Consider the following 21,129-nt stretch of genomic DNA (forward strand, 5'->3'; position numbering starts at 1 on the left):
TATCGAACACGTGCAGCTGTTGTGAACGATGGTTAGTGATAAATGGCGCCCTGTTAACGGTCACTGACATAACTGCAGGCACGATAGCTCTCTTGGCGACGGTCATTAATCGGCTGGTTTCGGCAGCCAAAATGCGCTAAGTGTCCACCTTACGTGTGTGAAGTTTTAAACACTCTTTAAAACATTTCTTGCTTACTGACCATGATAAGACAACTTCATATGCATGCTGAAAATCATTGCACCGCTTTTTGTGGCAACGTACTGCGCGTTTGCGAGCAAACTTTGGAGCTGTTCAAGCCACGGGAGTATTTTATTTTGGGGAATCGAAGGCGGTCCCACCCCATATTTGTACGTTCGTGTGTGTGTTTGTATATGCGTGTTTACATAGGTACATACAAAGTTTCGGTTGGTTGGAAGCCCACCCCCTCCGGCTGCACGAATGACTCGTTCGAGCGTAGCCTGTATTAACAAGTGCCCTTTGCTAAGCGCCTGCGAACAATTGGCGCTTGTAGCTTGCGACCACCAGAGAAAAAGGCGGAACACCGCGCGGCATTTGGCTCCTGCGCGCGCGAGGAGTGGCTTCGCTGCAGAGCTGGATCACGGCGGCGGACCTATGCGCAACTCTGCTCCCTGCGGGAGCATATACAGGAACACTACACACCGTTAAGGTCCCTCTATAACAAGGTAGCGACATCTGCCGCGCGCGCCACCTAGGAAGTTCCTGTAGCAGACTGCGCCCAAGCTAAACCGCGGCGCCGCGGCATTCGTGAGGTGAAAAAATATCTGCACACGCGTGGAAATAAAACGCTACTGGTGCCTGACTGTGGTGAAAAACGAAAGAAGGGCCCGAACTGCTGAATCTAGTCCTTTAATTTCAAATGAGCGCTGAAAGAAAAGCGCTCACGGAATGCGTGCTTGATCGCCTCGCGATTCCGCATGTTTACCTTTCGTTCGTTTGCGTTCGTTTGCGAGCCTTGGTGATTGCTTGCGCTTAATCCTGTTTGCTCTGTGAATTCTTTTGCTCGTAAAAATGCTGCGTACACATAGCGGTTACTTTGAACAAAAAATTCGGGTAAAAAAAGAAGGCTGACAGTGACTTGGACCGAAAAGTTTCGACATAACGTCGCTGAAACGTGCGACCCTCAGAGGCAACTAAACAACATCCTGTATGTGTGTGGAAATGAGTGCGCCAACAGTCTTCTTGCCGCTGAGTGTGTTTGTCGTGTAGCGAATACACGACGGCTTTTGTTTTCTGGTTCAGTGCTACGAGCCAGTGCAACTGTCGTGACATTCTAAAGCGGCGGTATGGATCATGTCAGCGAGTCTCCTCGATCGTGTTCGGGCTGCCAGCGCGATCTAATGTCGCGGCACACCAACATCGAGCGTAGTGTGTGCACGTGTGTGAATGCGGTTGACTGTTCTCGTGAACCGTGCGACGTCGCCACGTAAACTTGAATCATGATGCGCATTGTTGTGTTTATGCCTTTTCGCCTCCGTGCACCGCTAAAGCCCCGTAAGAATTAGGGCGCCCTTATACGAAACGCAAGCGGATTGGCCTAGCTGTTACTACATTGTGTTTTGCTGGCGATCCGTGTATAGCTTCTGGCGTTTTTCTTATGCTAATTTGCAGTTGTGTGTTTTTCATCAGTAAAATGGCATTGCCGATTACTCAAAATTCTTCGACTGTATGGGAAACATAGAAGGAACGAGCTCGCAGCTGTATGTAATGTACTTTGATAAATTGTATTATACTATTACACTTTATTATTTGATGGCCAGTAGCAGTGGCTATGCAGTATTCGTTTTTAAGAGCAGAGTAATGCAGGCACTTAGGGATATATTTATTCACATATGCAATGCACAAAAAACGATTACGATATGCACAGTTGGAAATGACTTTTTGGACATATTGTAAAGCGCAGTTAACAACGCGCGCAAACACAGGGAAGTGTGAAAGTAGAATTCGCTGCTGAAATTTATATTATAATACCGAGACCGATCAAGTTGTCCAGCGCTGTTTATTCCACCAAAGGCAACGCCCCCAGCCCACGCGCGAAGAAGTCGAAGAACAGTGAAGATGATGATGGCTATGTACAAATGAAAACGACGAAGTACGTTAATAGTGCTTACACTAACTTCCCCCCGTCATGGAAGCGGCCAGCCTGGCCGCAGATTAGAGATTATCTAAACGGGGAGTGAAGGGCTTCATCCGCGAGACGTGAACAATTTCAGCATTCCGGCGGCGCCGGTCAGTGACGGAGTGTACTGGGCGAACGAGATAGTTCACTGCAGATGTTTGCTGCACAACGGTGTATGGGCCAATGTAGCGTGGAAGGAACTTCTCACAGAGGCCTGGGGTGCGGACTGGAGTCCAAAGCAGGACTTGGTCTCCAGGGTGAAAACGTAGGTCACGGCGTTTGTTGTCGCAGTAACGCTTGCGCTCAGCTTGGGTAGCTTCTGTGCTTTGCCGGGCGATTTGACGGCAATGTGCAACTCGGGCAGCGAAATCTTCCGGAAGCGACGCGTTAGGCGAAGAAGGTGCGAAAAATAGTTCTCTGTCGAATATGGTGGAAGGAGATCGTCCATACACAAGGAAGAAAGGGCTGTAGCCGGTAGTTCGTTGAATAGCAGTGTTATATGCGAATGTCACAAAAGGAAGAATTTTATCCCAGTCAGTGTGGTCAGGACGGATGTACATGGAAATCATGTCAGACAGCGTACGGTGGAAGCGCTCAGTAAGGCCATTGGTTTGCGGATGATAAGTGGACGTAGATTTGTGGACGGTATTACTGGCTCGAAGAACTTCCTCGAGGACTTGTGAAATGAACGCCTTGCCACGGTCACTGAGAAGAACGCGAGGAGCCCCATGGCGCAAGACGATGGCGCGCAAGAAAAAGTCGGCGACCTCAGAAGCGGTGCCGGATCGCAGAGGGGCAGTCTCGGCATATCTTGTTAAATGGTCGACCGAAGTGACAATCCAACGGTGACCGGAGGGTGTCAACGGCAAGGGACCATATAAATCAATGCCAACAAATTCAAAAGGTGCGTCCGGGCAAGGGAGAGGTTGTAGTAAACCGGCAGGAGGGGATGTCGAGCGTTTGCGGTGCTGACATGACGCACAAGAGGCAATGTATTTGGCCACCGTTGAGGATAGGCCAGGCCAGAAGCAGCGGGTCTTTATGCGGTCGTAAGTCTTGTGGAAGCCTAAGTGGCCAGCCGATACATCGTCGTGAAGTGCCTCTAATACCCGCAAACGAAGGCAGCGAGGTAGAACTGGGACCCACCGGTGACCTGTTGGGTGGTAAATGTAGCGGTGTAGCACGCCACCTTGAAGGCGGAATTGTCGAAGTTGGCGTCGCAAGCGGCTGTTGGGCGGTTCGGCGAACCCACTAAGGCGATCCATGAGAGCTCGACAGTAGGAGTCGGCCCGCTGAAGCGAGACGAAATCAGAGCGTGATGAAAGCGTAACTTGGTCCAGGGATGTTATCGAGAGTTGGTGAGAGGCAGGCGTAGCATCGGAACGACGTGGTTGGGAAGACGACGGCGCGTTACCTGGAGAGAGTGAGAGTGGGCAGCGAGACAATGCGTCTGCATCATGATGGTGTTTTCCAGACTTGTACGTTATAGTGAAGTCATATTCCTGCAAGCGGAGTATCCAGCGTCCTAAGCGTCCTGACATGTTTTTCATTGATGACAGCCAACACAGAGCATGATGGTCGGTGACGATGGTGAAGTGGCGGCCGTAAAGGTATGGGCGAAATTTCTGAATCGACCAAACGATAGCCAGGCACTCTTGCTCTGTAATGGTGTAGTTCCGCTCAGCTGGAGAAAGTGTTCGGCTGGCATATGCTATGACTTGCTCTTTAGATGCTGTATTACGTTGCAGAAGTACTGCGCCAATACCTTGTGCGCTTGCGTCAGTATGGAGTATGGTGGGGGCACGATTATCGAAGTGGCGAAGCACTGGTCCGGAAGTAAGATGCCGCTTAAGAGCTTGAAAAGCCGACTCGCAGTCGCTAGTCCACGTGAAAGAGGCACCGGTAACCAGTAGCTTGTGTAGAGGAGCTGCTATTGCTGCGAAGTTGCGTATAAACCTACGAAAATATGACGCCAAGCCGAGGAAACTACGTAGATCTTTCTGTTGCTGGGGGCGAGGAAACTGAAGAACGGCACTAATCTTGTCGGGGTCAGGCTGGATGCCATCTTTTGAGACGACGTGACCCAATACTTTTATTGTTTTGGTTGCAAATTTGCATTTTTTTGTATTGATCTGGAGACCAGCATTCGCAAGGCACTTGAGAACTTCGTCTAATCGTTGAAGATGTTGGCTGAAGTCAGACGAAAAGATGACAATATCGTCCAGATAACAGAGGCATGTCTTCCATTTTAGACCACGAAGTACGTTGTCTATCATGCGCTCAAATGTGGCAGGAGCATTGCAAAGGCCAAAAGGCATCACGTTAAATTCATAAAGGCCATCCGGTGTAGCGAATGCGGTCTTTTCTTTGTCAGTCTCGTTCATCGGAATTTGCCAATATCCTGATCGAAGATCAATGCTGGAGAAATACTCCGCCCCTTGTAGTGTGTCCAAAGCGTCGTCAATTCGAGGTATTGGATATACGTCCTTGCGTGTGATCTTATTGAGCGCTCGATAATCCACGCAAAAGCGAACTGAGCCATCTTTCTTCTTTACCAGGACCACGGGAGACGCCCATGGGCTAGATGAAGGTCGTATTATCTTCCGCGCAAGCATGTCAGCGACCTGTTGTTCAATGACCTTTCGTTCGGACGGCGATACACGATAGGGGCGTCGTCGTATTATAGCGGAACCTTCGGTTTCGATACGGTGTGTAGCCGCAGGAGTTTGGCTCAACACAGAGGAACAGCTATCGAAACAGGCTTTGTGTTTTGCCAAGACCACCATTAAGGCTTCGGACTGCGCGGCTGTTAGGTCAGAACCAAGAACGGCTGGAGGAGGGAAAGAATCATCCAAACCTGAGGTTGGTGCTGGCGATGAAGAAGGGCAAAGCGTGACTAGAGAGATTGGTTGAGTGTCGGCGAGGGTTGCCACAGTCATCCCTTTGGGCAGCATCACAGGATCTGGGGTCGTGTTGCAAGCAGACAGAAGGGCGCGGCCGCGTGAAAACCGGACGAGACAGGTGGCAATGAGAATTCCGCGAGAAGTACAGCGGGAAGAAGGGGCGACTAGGGCGTCTCCGTCGGCGATCTGACTGGACGTTACGGCTACAACGTCTTCGTGACCAGGACGCAGGACGTAGTCTGAATCGAGGACCAAGTTCACGCATGAAAGTGAAGAGTCCGCAACAGGTTCAAGCTCTGTATCTGTGATGTGGACAACTTCTTCTCTACATGAAATGACGGCTGAAGCAGAATGTAGGAAGTCCCAACCAAGTATAAGTTCATGGATACACGTTGGAAGGATGATAAACTCGATGTGGTGGCGTATGCCGTCGATGAGAACACGAGCAGTACACTGTCCGTCAGGGTGAATGAATGCATTATTAGCGCCACGCAAAATAGGTCCAAGATAAGGCGTTTTTACTTTACGGAGCCGGGAACACAGATCACTCCGAAGAACAGAAACGGCGGCATCGGTATCGATGAGAGCTGATGCGGGAACACCTTCGACAGTCACAGAAAGCATGTTGGCCGGGCGAACAGGAGGAATTTTTGAAGACCGATAAGAAGCAGTTTCCCCTCCAAAAACTGCAACAGTTAGTTTTCCGAGTGCTGGTCGACAAAATGGGAAGTGGGACGAAGTGGTGATGTAGAGCGCCGGTAAGGGGATGGAGAACGACGTCTGGCCGAACGGGAACTATGAGGCAGATTGGGAGCAGCTGGTGGAGACGGAGAACGCTGTTGAGGGAATGAGTGCGGTCCGGGATAGTAGTCGTCTGATCGGCGAGTGCGGTCTCTTTCGTGCTCAGCATAGCCTCGCCTTTCATCCTGCTGGCGCCGGCGGCAGAAGCGAGATATATGGCCGCGTATGCCACAGTAAAAACAAACCGGACGAGGTGGACGCCACTGAGGGTACGATGACGCAGCAAGTGCTCTGGTTCCCATCGAAGCCAAATGGTCATAGGAAACGCCAGTAGGCACGGAAGTCACGGTAGGGGTGGGTAGCGAAACAACATCCGCGTAGGTAGGGGTGGAGCGCGCTACCGGAGCAAGATGCGTCGTGGGTGTAGTCATCGCTGTCAACTCCTGCTTTACGACCTCGCGCAAGTCGAAGGTGGGGGTTGGTGCGCAGGCAGCAGGGGGACGCTTTAGGTCTTGTAGTTGAAGCTCCTCGCGGATGATGGTGCGGATAAGAGCACGTAGATCTGGAGAATGAGCAACCTGAGGATCGCTGCTGTCATGTGGAAGACGAATAGACTGCAGCTCGTCGAGGCGTTGACACGTTGAAGTGATGTCTTGGACAGAAGCCGGATTTTGCACGATTAAGGCGTTGAACGCGACAGGCCCAATGCCTTTTAAGATGTGGCGAACGCGTTCGGCTTCCGTCATGCTAGGATTCGCACGGCGGCACAGAGCCAAGACATCCTCTATGTATGAGGTGTAAGACTCTTGGGGAAGTTGGCGGCGCGTTCCCAGCTTCTGTTTGGCGACTTCGGCACGGCCAGACGAGGAAGCGAAGATTTGCCGCAGCTTCGAGGTAAACGTGGACCAATCCGCGATGTCGGATTCGTGGTTGAAATACCACGTCTTTGCAACACCGGTCAAGTAGAAGGCGACGTGCCTCAATTTCTGGGTGTCGTTCCACTTGTTACAAGAACTCACGCGGTCGTAGTGGTCGATCCAATCGTCTACGTCATCACCGCGGAGTCCCGCAAAGACAGGGGGATCGCGCTGAGGGCTCGTCACAGTCCAAGAGGGCGCCGCAGGTGGGGTCGTCTGTGTGGTAGGGTTTGAGGCGCCGGAAGGGCCGGGGTCGGAAGTGTCCATTGTTGTAGGGGTAGTTGGGTGCAGGCGGCGACCGGAACGGAGCTCCAGGGAGGACGGGAACGCGAGAGGACGTCGGGATCTTGACGTACCTCCACCACTTTATAATACCGAGACCGATCAAGTTGTCCAGCGCTGTTTATTCCACCAAAGGCAACGCCCCCAGCCCACGCGCGAAGAAGTCGAAGAACAGTGAAGATGATGATGGCTATGTACAAATGAAAACGACGAAGTACGTTAATAGTGCTTACAATATTTTATCGCACGTAACGCAATGCGGATATTTGTCAGCGAGTTAATGCGTTTCTGCCCCACTATTTACTTGCATGCTAGGTCATACTGCACTTGCTAAGTCAACGGGCTCATAATGCACTAAAATCAATAATCTCCACAAACTTCGGCCGTCAACATTCATGCGCGTGAATGAATTACTATCGCAGCTCTGCACGCACACGTGTATATTTTCTCTCACAGCTTCGTATCGCTCTACGTTACTTTCCTCGCATAGTCGTGCAGTTACCGACGGTTCTGTCTTTCCGTCCGATTCTATGCGACCACATTTATCTTCTGGTTAGGTTTTGTTTGCCGCGCGGAAGGCAAAATAACTTCTTGCCGTCCTCCGTCTGATCTCGGCACTCACCCGCACAGCAACAAGGCATTTCGGTCCTTTGCATCCTAGGTCATACTGAGCTATTCAGCGTGCTCATAATGAACTAAAATAAATAATATCCACAAACTTCGGCCATCAACATTCATGCGCGCGAGTGAAATACTATCATAGCTCGACGCATGCACGTGTATACTTTCTATCGCACCTTTGTATCGTTCTGTGTTTCTTGCGTCGCATAACCGTGCAGTTACCGGCAGTTCAAAGTCCTTCCGTCCAATTCTGTGCAAGCATACTTTTCTTCTGGTTAGGTTCTGGTTACCGCGCGGGATGCAAAATAACTTCTTGCCATCGTTCGTCCGGTTTCGGCACCCAGCCGCAAAGCAACAAGGCCATTCGGCCCTCCCGCAACGAAATTACCGCAGCAGTGTGCATAGCACAACAGGCGAAACGCGCGCACTTCCCCCGGCACGCAGGAACTTTCATGGTGGCAAAGGGGCGGAGCAAGGTCACATGTCACCGACCAGCCTATCGCTGGCGTCGTCGGCTGGATCAAAGCCTGTCTGTACTTTGGAATCATTGAGGGACTTTACACCCCGTAGATGCACAACGCCACCTGCGGAAGCGCGTGCTACGCGAGCGGCGCCTGTCTCGCTACTTTTCCAACAGATGGCGCCACGTGAAGGGACAAGCGCGTTCCCGAGCGCGAGAGGGAACGTTTCGCTGATTCTCAAGCGCGGAGGGCCGAAGGTCAATTTAGACAACGGCGAAAGTTTGGGAGGGATTAGGAGGACACGCAATTAAGCGACAAAGAGCGCCGCGATTTGCTCGCGGCGGACCGACTGCCTTCCGAAATAAAAAGTGAACTAGCATGCGAGCTGCCCAATTGCTTTGTAAGCTACTGGAGACTCAATTTGGCTCTCGTACATTACGAGTAAAAAAACGCTCGTTTGCCAGATTGCTGGCGGCGCTGCAGCGCTGACGGCCTTTCTCGATTTCATTTGCTGCGGATTTCCATCGGCTCGGCGCCTTAACGTGATGCAGTGAAAACAGAAGCGACGATCAGTGAGCCTCACGCTCTTGTTATTGTAGTTGTTTGTCACATTCTTGCGCGAACCTTGCATTTACTGCATTCACTACGCACACGTGATGAACTTGAAACATCGCCAATCGGGGACCCTGAACGCGAAAGATAAAGCGCACGCTTGAGACTCGGAACAAAACGCAGCAGCAAGGGACGTCATCAGAAGATAACTGAGTAGTGAGAAGCTCTTGATAAGATTACCTATATTATATAACGAATTAATAATTACCGATTAATTAAATAATTGTAATGCAGCCAGAATAGCCATACCTAAATGTGAAATCGCAAGGACGCTGCGGTGCCACCTTTAATGCTGATGTAGGCAAATTAGCTCACCTCATTTCAGTTACGCGCTACCTACGCGCTGCTTCCCGCAATGCGGCAGAGAGCCCCCTTCTTTTACAAAAGTGCAGCTCGTCCATATACGTAGTTTCGCTGACGTCCAGCGCTTGAGACATGAAGCCGAAGCTAACGGCTTCAAAGGTGAGAATGATACTTTCATTCCAAACTGCAATGACCTATCCTTCTTAATATCCCAAAGAAAACAAACTCACTGAGCGACTCCTAGTGCTAACTTTAAATCCTTTGAAATACACACACACACAAGCACGCACACATATATACGGAAGCGGAAGCGAGGGAAGGGCGGGAAATCGTGAGAGGAATACGCAGGAAGCAGAGATCCGGCCTTTCCGCACCATGTCCTAGGCGGGCGACAGTCACCGCGAAACAGCCGAGATAACGGGGCCGGCGACACCGTACGTCGACTCACGACGACATTCTCTGGAGGATTTTCGCATTTCATTAATTCCATTCTTACGTCGCGAAAGCTGCGCCTCGACACGCTACATGAGAGACGACGTAGAGGACGTGCGCAGACTTACGTCCATCGTTTACGGCTTTTTCTTTTCTTTTTTTTAACGTGCACCGAAAGTTGGACGCGCACCACCGTATAGACAGACGTCGCCTCCCGTTCCCTCCTGCCATACGACCCTCAAGTCCAAGGATCTAATCTGCCGCATCGCGCTCAGAGCAAGAACGCAGCAGAATATCTGAGCCAAGGCTATACTGGTACCTCTGCGGAGAACTCGCATCTCGAACACGTGCAATCAACGCATCAACGTGCAGTCAGCGGTTTTTGTTCCTGTACCCAATAACAAACCATCATTGGACGACGTAAGGCCCATCTCCTTCACCTCTTGTGCAGGGAAGTTGATGGAGCACGCGGTCATCACCAGCACCAACAGACAGATGGAGCAAAAGGGATTCTACCCACACACCACGCTACGCTTCAGACCAAAGCTCTCTACACAAGACGTGCTGCTGCAGCTAAAACAACAAATGTTAAACCCAGGAACCAACACAACGGGCACAAAAGCCATAATGGGATTAGACCTAAAGAAAGCCTTCGATAATGTCCTAGGCCGACCTAGGTCTCGGTGAGAGAACCTTCGAGCACACCAGTGACTTTCTCGGGGAAAGGACGGCAACCCTGCACCTGGGATGCTTCCACCCTGAGGAAATAGAGCTGGGAGCGAGAAGAACCGCACAAGGGGCTGTACTCTCCCCCTTCTTAATCAAGGCAGTTATTATTAGCCTCAGAAAAGAATTAGATCAGTTAGCCGACCTAAACTACAGTCTGTACGCCGACGACATCATCTGTTGGGTGACCAAGAGACCGAAACCACGCTGCAGAAACAGCAACCACGGTATAGAACGCTGGGCCAAAACTAAAGGCCTGGCATGCTCTCAAGAAAAATCAAATTCTCTTTTATGCACCCACTTCTAGGGGCCGGAAGAGTCGCTAAGACAGACCGGATATACAAATTAAGATTGGCGAAGGCGAAATAGCCGCAGTTAAAGAAATCCGGGTTTTGAGTCTACATATTACGGAAAAGAGCCACAAGGGGGAAATCATTAAGAAAACTGAAGCGAAGACGACACAAATCACGAGAATGGTTATGAGGGTGGCAAATAAACACCGGCGCATGAAAGAGAGCAACGCATTGAGGCTGATCCAGTCTTTCGCAATCAGCCGAATAGTATACGAAGCGCCATCAAATCATCCACATCAAACGGCACAAAAATGAGATAAAAAAGATGAATGGACTCATCTTACAACTAAACAAGCAAAGTTTTGGCCTACCGGTAACCACCAGCACCGAGAGATTACTGGCGCTGGGGTTACACATTGATTTAAGAGAGCTCATAAAAGCACATACCACAGCTCAATACACAAGACTAAAACAATCGGACACAACTAAAGATCAAGCTTCCCATAGCAGGGAAAGGCGAATGTGACATCATCCCGAATGAAATCAGGGACAGACTCATCATTCCCCAATTCCCTAAGAAACACGCATCCGATATATCACCCGGAAAAAAGAGAAAGGGCAAAAGCCCTTCAGAGAACATACAAAGACGATAGACGGGTACTATACACGGACGCTGCCTGGTACAATGGCAGAAAAGCCGCAGTGGCAGTGGCCACCAACTTGCCCGATGACAGACAAGTCACAACCACCATTCCGTGCGATATCCTATAGAAGAGGCGGAGGAATGCGCATTATCCCTAGCCCTCAACAAAGAAGGTGAGGCAACAATCATCAGTGATCCAAAGACACCGATTATTATTTATGCAAGAGGCATAATATGCAGAAAGGCACTTAGACTGCTAAATTCAATACCCAAAAATGTTAGAAATGTTCTGAAATGGGCCCCCGCACATTCACATCTCCCCGGCAACGAATCTGCCGACGCCTTCGACCGAGGACTCACATACCGGGTCAGATGACTAAGCGGAGACGAAGATGAAGCGGGCGACAATCCGGCAGAACGGCTACTCAGCTAGAACGAAATCACCGAGCACTAAAAACTCGGTAGACAGAAACATCCACAATGACATAAACAATTCGACAAAAGAGAGGAATGGGTATGGAGGAGACTGCAAACGCGCACATTTCCAACGCCAGCCTCTATGCGCTGAATATATCAAGTTATCTACGATCCCCCCTGCAACCTATGTGGTAGCATCGCAGACCTCTTCCACATAATTATCATTAGGCAATGCACCGATAAAAAGCATGCATTAAATATCAAGAACGAAATCTGGGAGACAACCATGGCTCGTTCAGACCGTAAAACCCAACTGAATATCATAAACGCTGCGCTGGAGGCTGCCTCCGTCCACGGTAACGAGGTTATCTCGAGCGCATGAGCGAAAGGGTGTGACCAATCTTTCCAAATTTTGGAAATAAATGTTGTATCCTCTCTCTCTCTCTCTCTCTCTCTCTCTCTCTCTCTCTCTCTCTCTCTCTCTCTCTCTCTCTCTCTCTCTCTCTCTCTCTCTCTCTCTCTATCTATCTATCTATCTATCTATCTATCTATCTATCTATCTATCTAACTATCTATTTCTATCTTTCTATCTCTCTTTCTCAATGTGAAGTCTACACATGACAGATGACGCGTCGAGGGCACACTGATGGTTGCGCAAAAAAATTCAATGCCGAACTTTCCCAAGAGAAACGCCATGACCCACTTTCCGTCTAGTTGGCCGAGACACCTCTATGGTTAAATCACCCACAATTACGATGGGTGTGGGGAGTCGGTAGGGGCGATTCAACCAAACGTGCATACGCTTCGCGTTGGCGGCACGATCTTCGTCCGCATTACGTGCCGCCCGCCGTCGCCGAGCACATTCCCGCTTCTGTTCGCGACGGTGTTCTTCGTAGGTACGCTGTTCTTCCGCAGTCCGCACCGCATGCGGCCTACCCACTGCACGGGTGAAAGGGAACTTAGATAAGCTTACGGTGGTCCTCAAACCACAATCCATACAGAACATTGTCTATTCCGGTCTTACTTTCTTTATTACGATATTTTTTTTTCACATTTCTCGCGATTAAGCGCAGCTGCGGCATACTGGCGATACACTTTTGTTTCATGATTTAGCTCTTTTAGCTCTGGGGTGGCCGCCATCTTTTTTGCCCACGCACACAAATCGCTAGAACCTAGCGTACAACACAGCTCCGCTGTAATTAAAACATAAAATAAAGGAAACATACTTGGCGCACCGCCCACAGCGAGCGTCCGCGACGCTGCCACCATTAAGTTGGCACGTTCTCAATTTGCAACCACTGGACCCTCCCCTGCCAAACAAAACTCACACATAACCACTTAAGGACGCCGAAATGAGTGCAAACGAGAGAGGGACAGCGAGCGAACAAAGAAATATATATGTATCGTTATTATGCGCGATGCGCTGGTCCCATGAGCACGAAGGGAAAACGAGGAAAACGTGTTCTAAAGCGATTTCAAGATGGAATCCACGCGCACGGAGTTTCAGCGGTTTCAGCAGAGAAGCCCTTCGCCGTTAGAAAGAAACGCAAACTTCCATCGTCGTGGGGCGCTCTTCCAAGAACGCTGCTGCCTTTCCGAGGCGAAGAGTCATTAGGGACACGGGCGGCGAATGCTTCCGTCAGCGGCAAGACTCCGCCCAGTTTGCATTAATTAAATCTCGCTGGCACAGCCAGAACATAGCCAGGCAGCCGTTGAACTGTTTGAATTCAACACAGACTGTTTCCCAGCTTTCGGAGTCACTCAACAGTTATAGTGCTACCCACTCAGTCTTACCCAGTAGGAAAAACAAAAAAAAGAAGATTGAAAAAAAGAAAAGGAAGCTGCAACCAAACGATGCTCCTAAAATTGATAGTTCCGGTGATTTGCATTAGAAGGGTTTGATTAGAAGAACTCTTTATCGGGCGGCCTCAGAAAGCCGTTGTCTTTCCAGGTTCTGGTAGTCGGCCAGCGTACGCAGGTTGAAAAGCATACAGTATAGCTTATGTGCTTAATAATTTAGCGCATTCTTCGCCTATAGATACAAAGTGAAGCAATCAGTTACTTAATGATTGGCAGAGAATAACGGAGCTGCCAAAATCAGAACCCACACTACCCTTTCAACTCGCTCACCATGCTCACCACGCCATCGGTGAGTCACATTCAAACATACGTAACCGCCAAGGAACCGCCTGCGGTCCTCCATTAATAGACAACACAACACAGTGAAAGCGACAGCTGCGGTGGCTCATCAGACCGTTCTGCATCCTTGTGTATCTTGTAGTGATTGCCGCGATGACTTAATGGTGACCTTCTCTGTCATCTGCACGAAACTTGTGACACCATGAAGTGCACCTGTGCAGCATGCTGGGGCGGTGAAACCTGGATCCTTTAATCAGGCATTTGGCAACAATCGATGAAGACTCCCAGCAATACAATTTACACCACGGAAGAAACCGTAAAGCGGCAGACACATCGTACGATTCCGTGTGCGATTCGACGTACGACGCGTCGTAGCAAGAACCACGTCCAGCAAGCTTTCGAGCGAGTCCATTATGCTTCAAAAGTCGGAGTGATAAGGTCCTGAGACCTATTGGCACGCTTTTTCGGCAGCCACGCCGGACCCCTTTTTTTTTTTTCTTTCTTTCTTTCCTTGACTGACAGCTGCCGCTTTATAAGGTTAACGAGAAGTGCTGAAACAGCTGCAGCAGTTGCTTTCCGGCATGCTTATTTAAAGATGCCGAAATTTACTGACACTTCTTAGATCGTGCCGGCAACTCGTCGGGTACTTCTTTGACATTTTCATCGCGCAAGTCAGGCAGCGAGAGCAACAGGACGCTAGCGCATGCGCTTTGCGCGTTACATGGCGCGAGGCAGTGCATCCAGGATTGCGCGATCTTCAAAATACAGCCTGTAGAACGATACGTTGCTAATAAAACGCGTTACATTGGTCCAGCACATCTGGCCGGTTATATCAGTCCAAATTTGACGACGACCGACGAATGGATGGCTGAGATTGCGCATTCCACGTTGAACGCGAAACGCAACAGAAACGACGACCTCTGCAACAAAACCGAGGACGCCAAGTGCGAACTCTACAGGCGTTCCTCCACATACTGACGTCCGGATCCGGATAAGTGGCCCTTATGCACGACCGGTGTCAATCCCGACAGTACCAAAAAGCTGCGCTGTACGTGCGAAAGGGCAGTTCCGAATCCAGCCCGCCCAAACGACAGAGACGGATCCAGGCACACGTCCCCGCCGCACTCTGAACGGCGTTCGGAGCGTGATAGCTGAAACGCGGAGACAGCTCGCCCAAGCCCTAAGCGACGACTCGCAGCCGCTTCGAGCAGCACAAGGCCGGTGCACATCGACCCGTGACGTCATGCTATCTTGCCCAACGGCCATAGAATCCAACGGGAACGCTCCCAAGGTAGCCGCGGTGATTTTGACATCAGCGCTTTCGTCACGCCGGGCTTGGCAACCGAAATTTCGGTCCAAGTAGTGTGACGTCACAAAGTAGAGTGCACTGGCCTGCTATATAGGAGTTTTTGTTTGAGCGCATACTTGGGAAAAAGAAAAGCGCGCCCAACGATTGCTCACCTTCCTGGGCGATTCGACGGCGCTGGAAGAGTAGTGGTCGACGCTGGTGCCCAAGCCATCTACGTCCTTGAGCCGGGACGACGTGGGGGGGAGGTCCACTTCCTCCGGGTACCGGTACTTCTGCGCAAAAACAGAGACGGACGGTGTGTGTGAACGGTCACGTCAGTTCAATCACTACATGCTAGAGTGGACGCTAGCGAAGTGCACGAAACTACATACACGGACAACCTGCCGCTCACAGTATATATCAGGGGGATAAAGGTGGACTCCGTGCTTAGATTAACGTTGTATTGCGTTATACTTCCCACAAAGTGTTCATTGCAGCCTGATACCTAGGAAGCAGCGTTTTCGGTTGGAACCAATAAATAAATAAAGAGAGGAAACAAGAGGTAAGAACAAGGTCAGTCAAATTCTTTTTTCAGGAATCCGGTTTTAGCCGAAAAGCGTCAGCGAAAGCAAGTTGACCTAATTGTTAAGAGTGTTCTACGTTCAGCAGCGAGCCTATATGCATATGCATGCACACATGCACTCTCGATACAAGGAGACTGGCAATTCCAAGGTCGCGAATCAGCATGTCGCCAAAACCATGGAGCAAGGAAATAAGCACTATACAAGAGGGACCATTGCGCCGCACGATTGAAGCCAATTTGAGCCCAACACGTGATCATCACGTCAGAGCACACGGTAGGTTTTATTGTTCCCGCTCTGCAGGTAGACCTGCGGCAGGGCGACCGAAAAAGTGCCGCATCAATTAAACACTACCGGGAACATACATTCTCAACCTCTACGCCCAGTTTAAAGAGGTCGTGTTGGGCCGACAAAGTGTTGGGCCGACATTGCGAGGAAGGAAGCGAAGGCAATGACTTCACAGATAGTTCGCTTGCCAAGGGTCGCTGCGCGACCTAATGCGTCCTCCTAGTTCATTTCCTTCCTCCATGGCCAAGACAATATATTCTTATTTGCGTCGGTTTCGCCTAACGCTGTGGCGAAACTGCGAAGAAGCGTCGGTAGTAGAGGGTACGAAAATGGGTAGGAGAGCAATCTATAGGTCCTAGGAGTCATCGCGCTGCAGCCTAGTGCTGGATGAACAGCCTAGTGCTGGATGAACAGGGCAAGTATCCCACTTAAGCAAAGTCGTATCAAACTTTTTTTTCGTTTTTTTTCTCCCCCCCCCCCCCCCCTTTAGGACACTACCCGCATATTGTTGGATGTACATCAAGTCCCATTCTATTTGTGTTCGAATATGAAATGCACTCATTTCTAATTTCTCCATCGCCGTGTGGAGTTGTGCCTTTGCTAGACTTCTAGAGAATTTTGCTATTCCCTGTATTGTATGCAACTACGACGATGAAGAGCAGGCTCTACTGTCATACACGAGGTTCCAGCGTCAACAAAGTTAGTGAACCAGATATCGAAAAAAAGAGAAAAAGAGAGAAAGGAGGGCAACTTCGAAACATGTGAAAGTTGCTGTGGAGAAATATACTCACAGAAAAAAAGAAAACGAATTTTTCTGTGGAAATACAAACCAAAGACTGTGAACCCTACTTATGCCAAAGCCCCAATCCCTGAACCACCACCGTGTGCGATGCCTCGCTATAAACCTCTCGTGAACTTCTATGAAAGACGATGTTCACACGATTAACAGTGATGACGCTCGGCGACCTCACACCTCACTTAGCAAAGGCGTAACAATCCTGAACACGACGAATAAGACGAGCAAAGTTCGCCCGGCAACGAGCATGACGAAGATGCGAGCACGAAGAGGCAATGTCTCGCTCTCTTCAAATGCAACAGCTCGCACAAAGACTGTTTTTGAAGACACTGCAGTCATATAGCAGTCAGATTAGCGCAATGATCAGGACGTACGTGATAAAAGCAAACGTTGCAACGGGCATGTGTTGACTTTTATTTCATCACGCGTAATAAAGAACAGAGACACAGGCAAAGAAAACATACCTGAAAGTATACTACATACTGAGATCATCGGCACTTAACCAAAACAGAAAGCCGAAACTTGCCCATCTTTCAAAATCAACGTTCCTCTTCCTAAGCCATGTGAGTAGTGGCTCCAGCACTGCAGGGTTTGCCGAGCTCCCGTGCACTTCAGTGACAGTTCTACGCTTCACCCCCCTCAACCGCCCACCTCCAGTTCCGCTAAATCTCGAACGCAAACTGAGAATCAGCCCTTTTTTTTCCCCCAATCTCCAAAGATCGCGCTTCTTGGGCAGCCAGCAAAAAGCCAGTCAGCAGGTATTACGGAGCACGTCTCCTTCTCAGTGCCTTCCCACGCAGCGCGGCAGGCAATGCAAGCGATCCTTGCGCACACAGACACGCGGAGGAGCTCCGCCCGCGTATACGACCCGCTGGAATGGCAGCGCCGGAGCACCGGCGGCAGCAGCAGCAGCCGCATGCTAAGAGCTCGGCGATCGCCGGCGCAGACGCCGCATTGCGAGGCTCAGAGAAGAGAGAGGGGAGGCGTTGGTCCGCGATGATAAACACGCTGGGACGGCACGGGAGGGCCCGCGAAATCCCCCGAGATGGATCAGCGCCGCGCTCAGGCCGCGCCTGATGACCCGGGCAGATGGGAGCCACGCACGGGGGAAAGAGGCGGCACGCGCAAGCACGCACGCACGCACGCACGCGATGCTTCCGTCGCTACGACACCGGCCCTTTTCCCTCTTCCGCCTTCATGCGCCGCGTCCTTTTAGCTTGGCGGTAAAGGCCTCGATCCCCTGTCGGGCAAAAGCGCGGACCCGTGGCCCCACGGGCGGCGGCGAGTGACCGACGGCGGTGTTAGCCAGCGGAGCCGGTACGACGAACTCGACCCACCCATTTCTCGTGTCTGATGCACGAGCATCACGGGGCCCGACGTCGCTATGGCGAGAGCGTGGAACGGGCTTGCTTGGGAAACCGCTGACCCGCAATGCTGCAGGCAGCACCGCCAACGCAGGTGAGACTCCTCTTCCCCCCCCCCCCCCACACACACACACACAAACATTCGCTGCTGGGCGGAGAAAAGGCGAAGCCTTCGCGTCAACAACGCGCCCGGCGCTCTTGTCAGGCAGCAGCTTTGGAAAGTCGAATTGTTCGACGGAACCGCAATGTTGGCATCTGAATTACTTGGGCAAAAAGCGAACTGAAATGATAAACGGTTGGCCGCACAGTAAACAGGGAGCGCGAGTGCGCAGTATATATACCCGCCGCGTTAGCTTTGTGGTTATGGCGTATAGCGCTGCTGAACTCCCCAATTCCCGGTTCGATAGTGATCGCGGTGGCCGCGGGCATTTCGGTTGCAGCGAAATGCAAAAGCGCTCGTGTGCTTAATAGATTTAGATGCACGTAAAAAAAAGAAAACTGATATTGGGTTTCGGGACGTATCAAACTCCAGAATTCAATCTAAATTTTGAGCGGACCGTATCCGCGTGGCTCCGTCGCAGTGCCACAAACTCGTCTCTTTATTTGTCGCACGTTTCTCTGAAGGAAGCAATGCTCCATACAACGCACAAGTGATCAGAATTAACATTATGTTCAAATAACTAGCTTTCTGGCCAAAGCAAATGAAGAAGAATCTCATCTATACACGAATTCAGTCGTCAGAGAAGGAAACGCGACAGCCAAGGAGCGAAGCCTGCGGCCCTGTGATTGCAGGTCCAAAAAAATTCGACACAGTTAAGGAAGGATGGTATTAGGCTCCATGAGACAAGAACAGGCTCTTACTCCAACCAGTCAGAAGCATCTTGAAATGAGGTGGTCACACGCGGTTGAGCCCAGATTTATTCCTCACGCTACTCGTACTATTCTAAATTTCTAGCCATGCGTTCTCCCCTCTCTCCGCTACCTTGTCGGTCTTCAGTAATCGCAAAGAAACACGATCAAGAAACGTGTAATTGCAAGAAAATTCAGTAATCGCAAGAAACCTAGCGAAAGCCGAGATCAGTATGGTATATGCTTGTGTTATCAATAATCAGAATAACCCAACTCCTCGCAAAAAGAAAGAAAAGAAAGAAAACAATGCCGAATGGTGGGGGGAAAGAGAGAGCGTCCTCATTTCGCATCCTTTATCGTGGGTCCCGTGGCGTGAATATCACTTTTCTTATTATCGTCCGTCACTGGCTAGTCATAATCGCAATCATCCTATTTTCATGTCCACTGCACGGTATGACGGCCTCTCCCAGAGACCTCCAATTACCCCTGTCTTGCAGTATTTGATTCCAACTTGCGTCTCCAAATTTCCTAGTTTCCTCATCCCAAATAATCTTTTGCCTTCTTCGACTGCGTTCTCTTCCAATGGCACCCGCTGTGAAAAATCTAATGGACCAGCGGTCATCTGCTGTACGCATTACATGGCCAGCTTAGCTCCGTTCTTTCTTTCTCTTAATATCAACTAGAATATCGGCTATCCCCATCTGCTCTCTGATCCACACCGCTCTCTTGCCGACTGTTCACGTATGCGCCTAACATTTTTCGTTCCATCGCTCTTAGCGCGGTCCTTACCTTGCTCTCGAGCTTCTTTCTGAACCTCCAAGTTTCTGCTTCATATGTTAAGGCACCGGTAAATCCAATGATTTTACAGTTTTCTGTTGAACGAATGTGGTAAGCTCCCAGTCAGGATTTGGTAATGCCGGCCGTATGCACTCCTACCCATTTTCTTTTGTAAGTTTCCTTCTCGTGGTCAACGACACCTGTGATATATATATATATATATATATATATATCAGAAGAAGCCAACACACACTGACACCACACACTGTCTTTGGTGTCAGTGTGTGTTGGCTGCTTCTGATATGACTAATAAAAATCGAGCCCCTCGGTTAACCCCCTTTCTTCTCGTTTATATATATATATATATATATATATATAAATATATATATATATATATATATATATATATATATATATATATATATATATATATATATATATATATATATATAAGTTGTCTCAACTATCATGCACCAAGATTTAAAAATATGCAAAAGTTACGTAGCTGGACAGAACCAAAGTAATGTGGGATTCTTTTGCATTCCGCCCAATGACATAATTTGTCTTAATTATGTATTCAACTTCTGAAATATTATAATTGTGTGAAAAGTGTAAATGAGAAAATTGTAGAGCAACATGAAAAACTCCCGATACAGTTTTCCGTTGCTCAATTGTTTTACCTAAAAGTGATTCTCCGAGTGTGAAAGCCTCCCGTGAATATAAGCAAAATGTCCGCACGACTGGCCGCTCGAGGCACATTTACGTATAATAATAATAATAATAATAATAATAATAATAATAATAATAATAATAATAATAATAATAATAATAATAATAATAATAATAATAATAATAACGAATCAAAAGTGTTTATTAACGTGCCCAGGAACAACCACGAGAGTATTGGTGCTGGCGCACTCTGCAAAAGAATGCACAGGAAGAACAATGCAAGCTCAAACACACACACACACACATACACTCGGGCGCACCCACAAAAAAAAATGAATAATAATTTTGCGAATACAGACTTTAAGACAGCATAAAATGTGTACAGGAAGAAATTACACAGCAAAAGTGGAGAAACAGAAAAAGGGATTACAGAATGATGGAAGACAACAGATATGAGAGTTTTTGTTCAGTTATTCAAATACCTCTGCAACTCCTTTCAGGAAAACGTTAAAATTAGACATGAAGATATCCAGGCACTCTGGATGGGCGTTATATGTCGGCTGCGCTCTAGATAGAGCGTCACAGAAATCTGAAGGCTGAAAGGCGCGCTGTTTCCTTGTGCCTTTCTGCGGCATTTAAAAGCGCACATTAGAAGGCAAGTGCGAGCAGCAGATTTCTCCATGTATTAATCTGTCAACAAAAAGAACATCTGATTTATTGCGTCTACAGGTGAGGGTAGGTAACGTGGCGAGTGCCTTTGTTAGCTCTATGGAGAAAGGCTTTTGACAGAATCTATGTTTATATATGGATGTGAACTTTTTTTGCACATTTTCGAGGAGTTCACAATTTGATCTACAAGCGCCGCCCCAAACCACGGAGGCGTACTCAA

General features: G+C 49.3%; 1 protein-coding gene across 5 annotated transcripts in view; it reads right to left on the minus strand.

The window, feature by feature from the left end:
* dlg1 (MAGUK family member discs large 1) overlaps window positions 1–21,129 on the minus strand; it is a 735,259-nt gene that overhangs the window by 571,441 nt on the left and 142,689 nt on the right. For all 5 annotated transcript variants that reach the window (XM_055076706.2, XM_055076707.2, XM_055076705.2 and 2 more), the window contains one exon: window positions 15,090–15,209. In XM_055076706.2, the coding sequence (XP_054932681.1) occupies window positions 15,090–15,209 (120 nt within the window). The remainder of the gene's footprint in view (window positions 1–15,089; window positions 15,210–21,129) is intronic.

This window comes from Dermacentor andersoni, chromosome 2 (genome assembly GCF_023375885.2).
Source record: "Dermacentor andersoni chromosome 2, qqDerAnde1_hic_scaffold, whole genome shotgun sequence".
In the NCBI taxonomy this organism is placed as follows: domain Eukaryota; kingdom Metazoa; phylum Arthropoda; class Arachnida; order Ixodida; family Ixodidae; genus Dermacentor; species Dermacentor andersoni.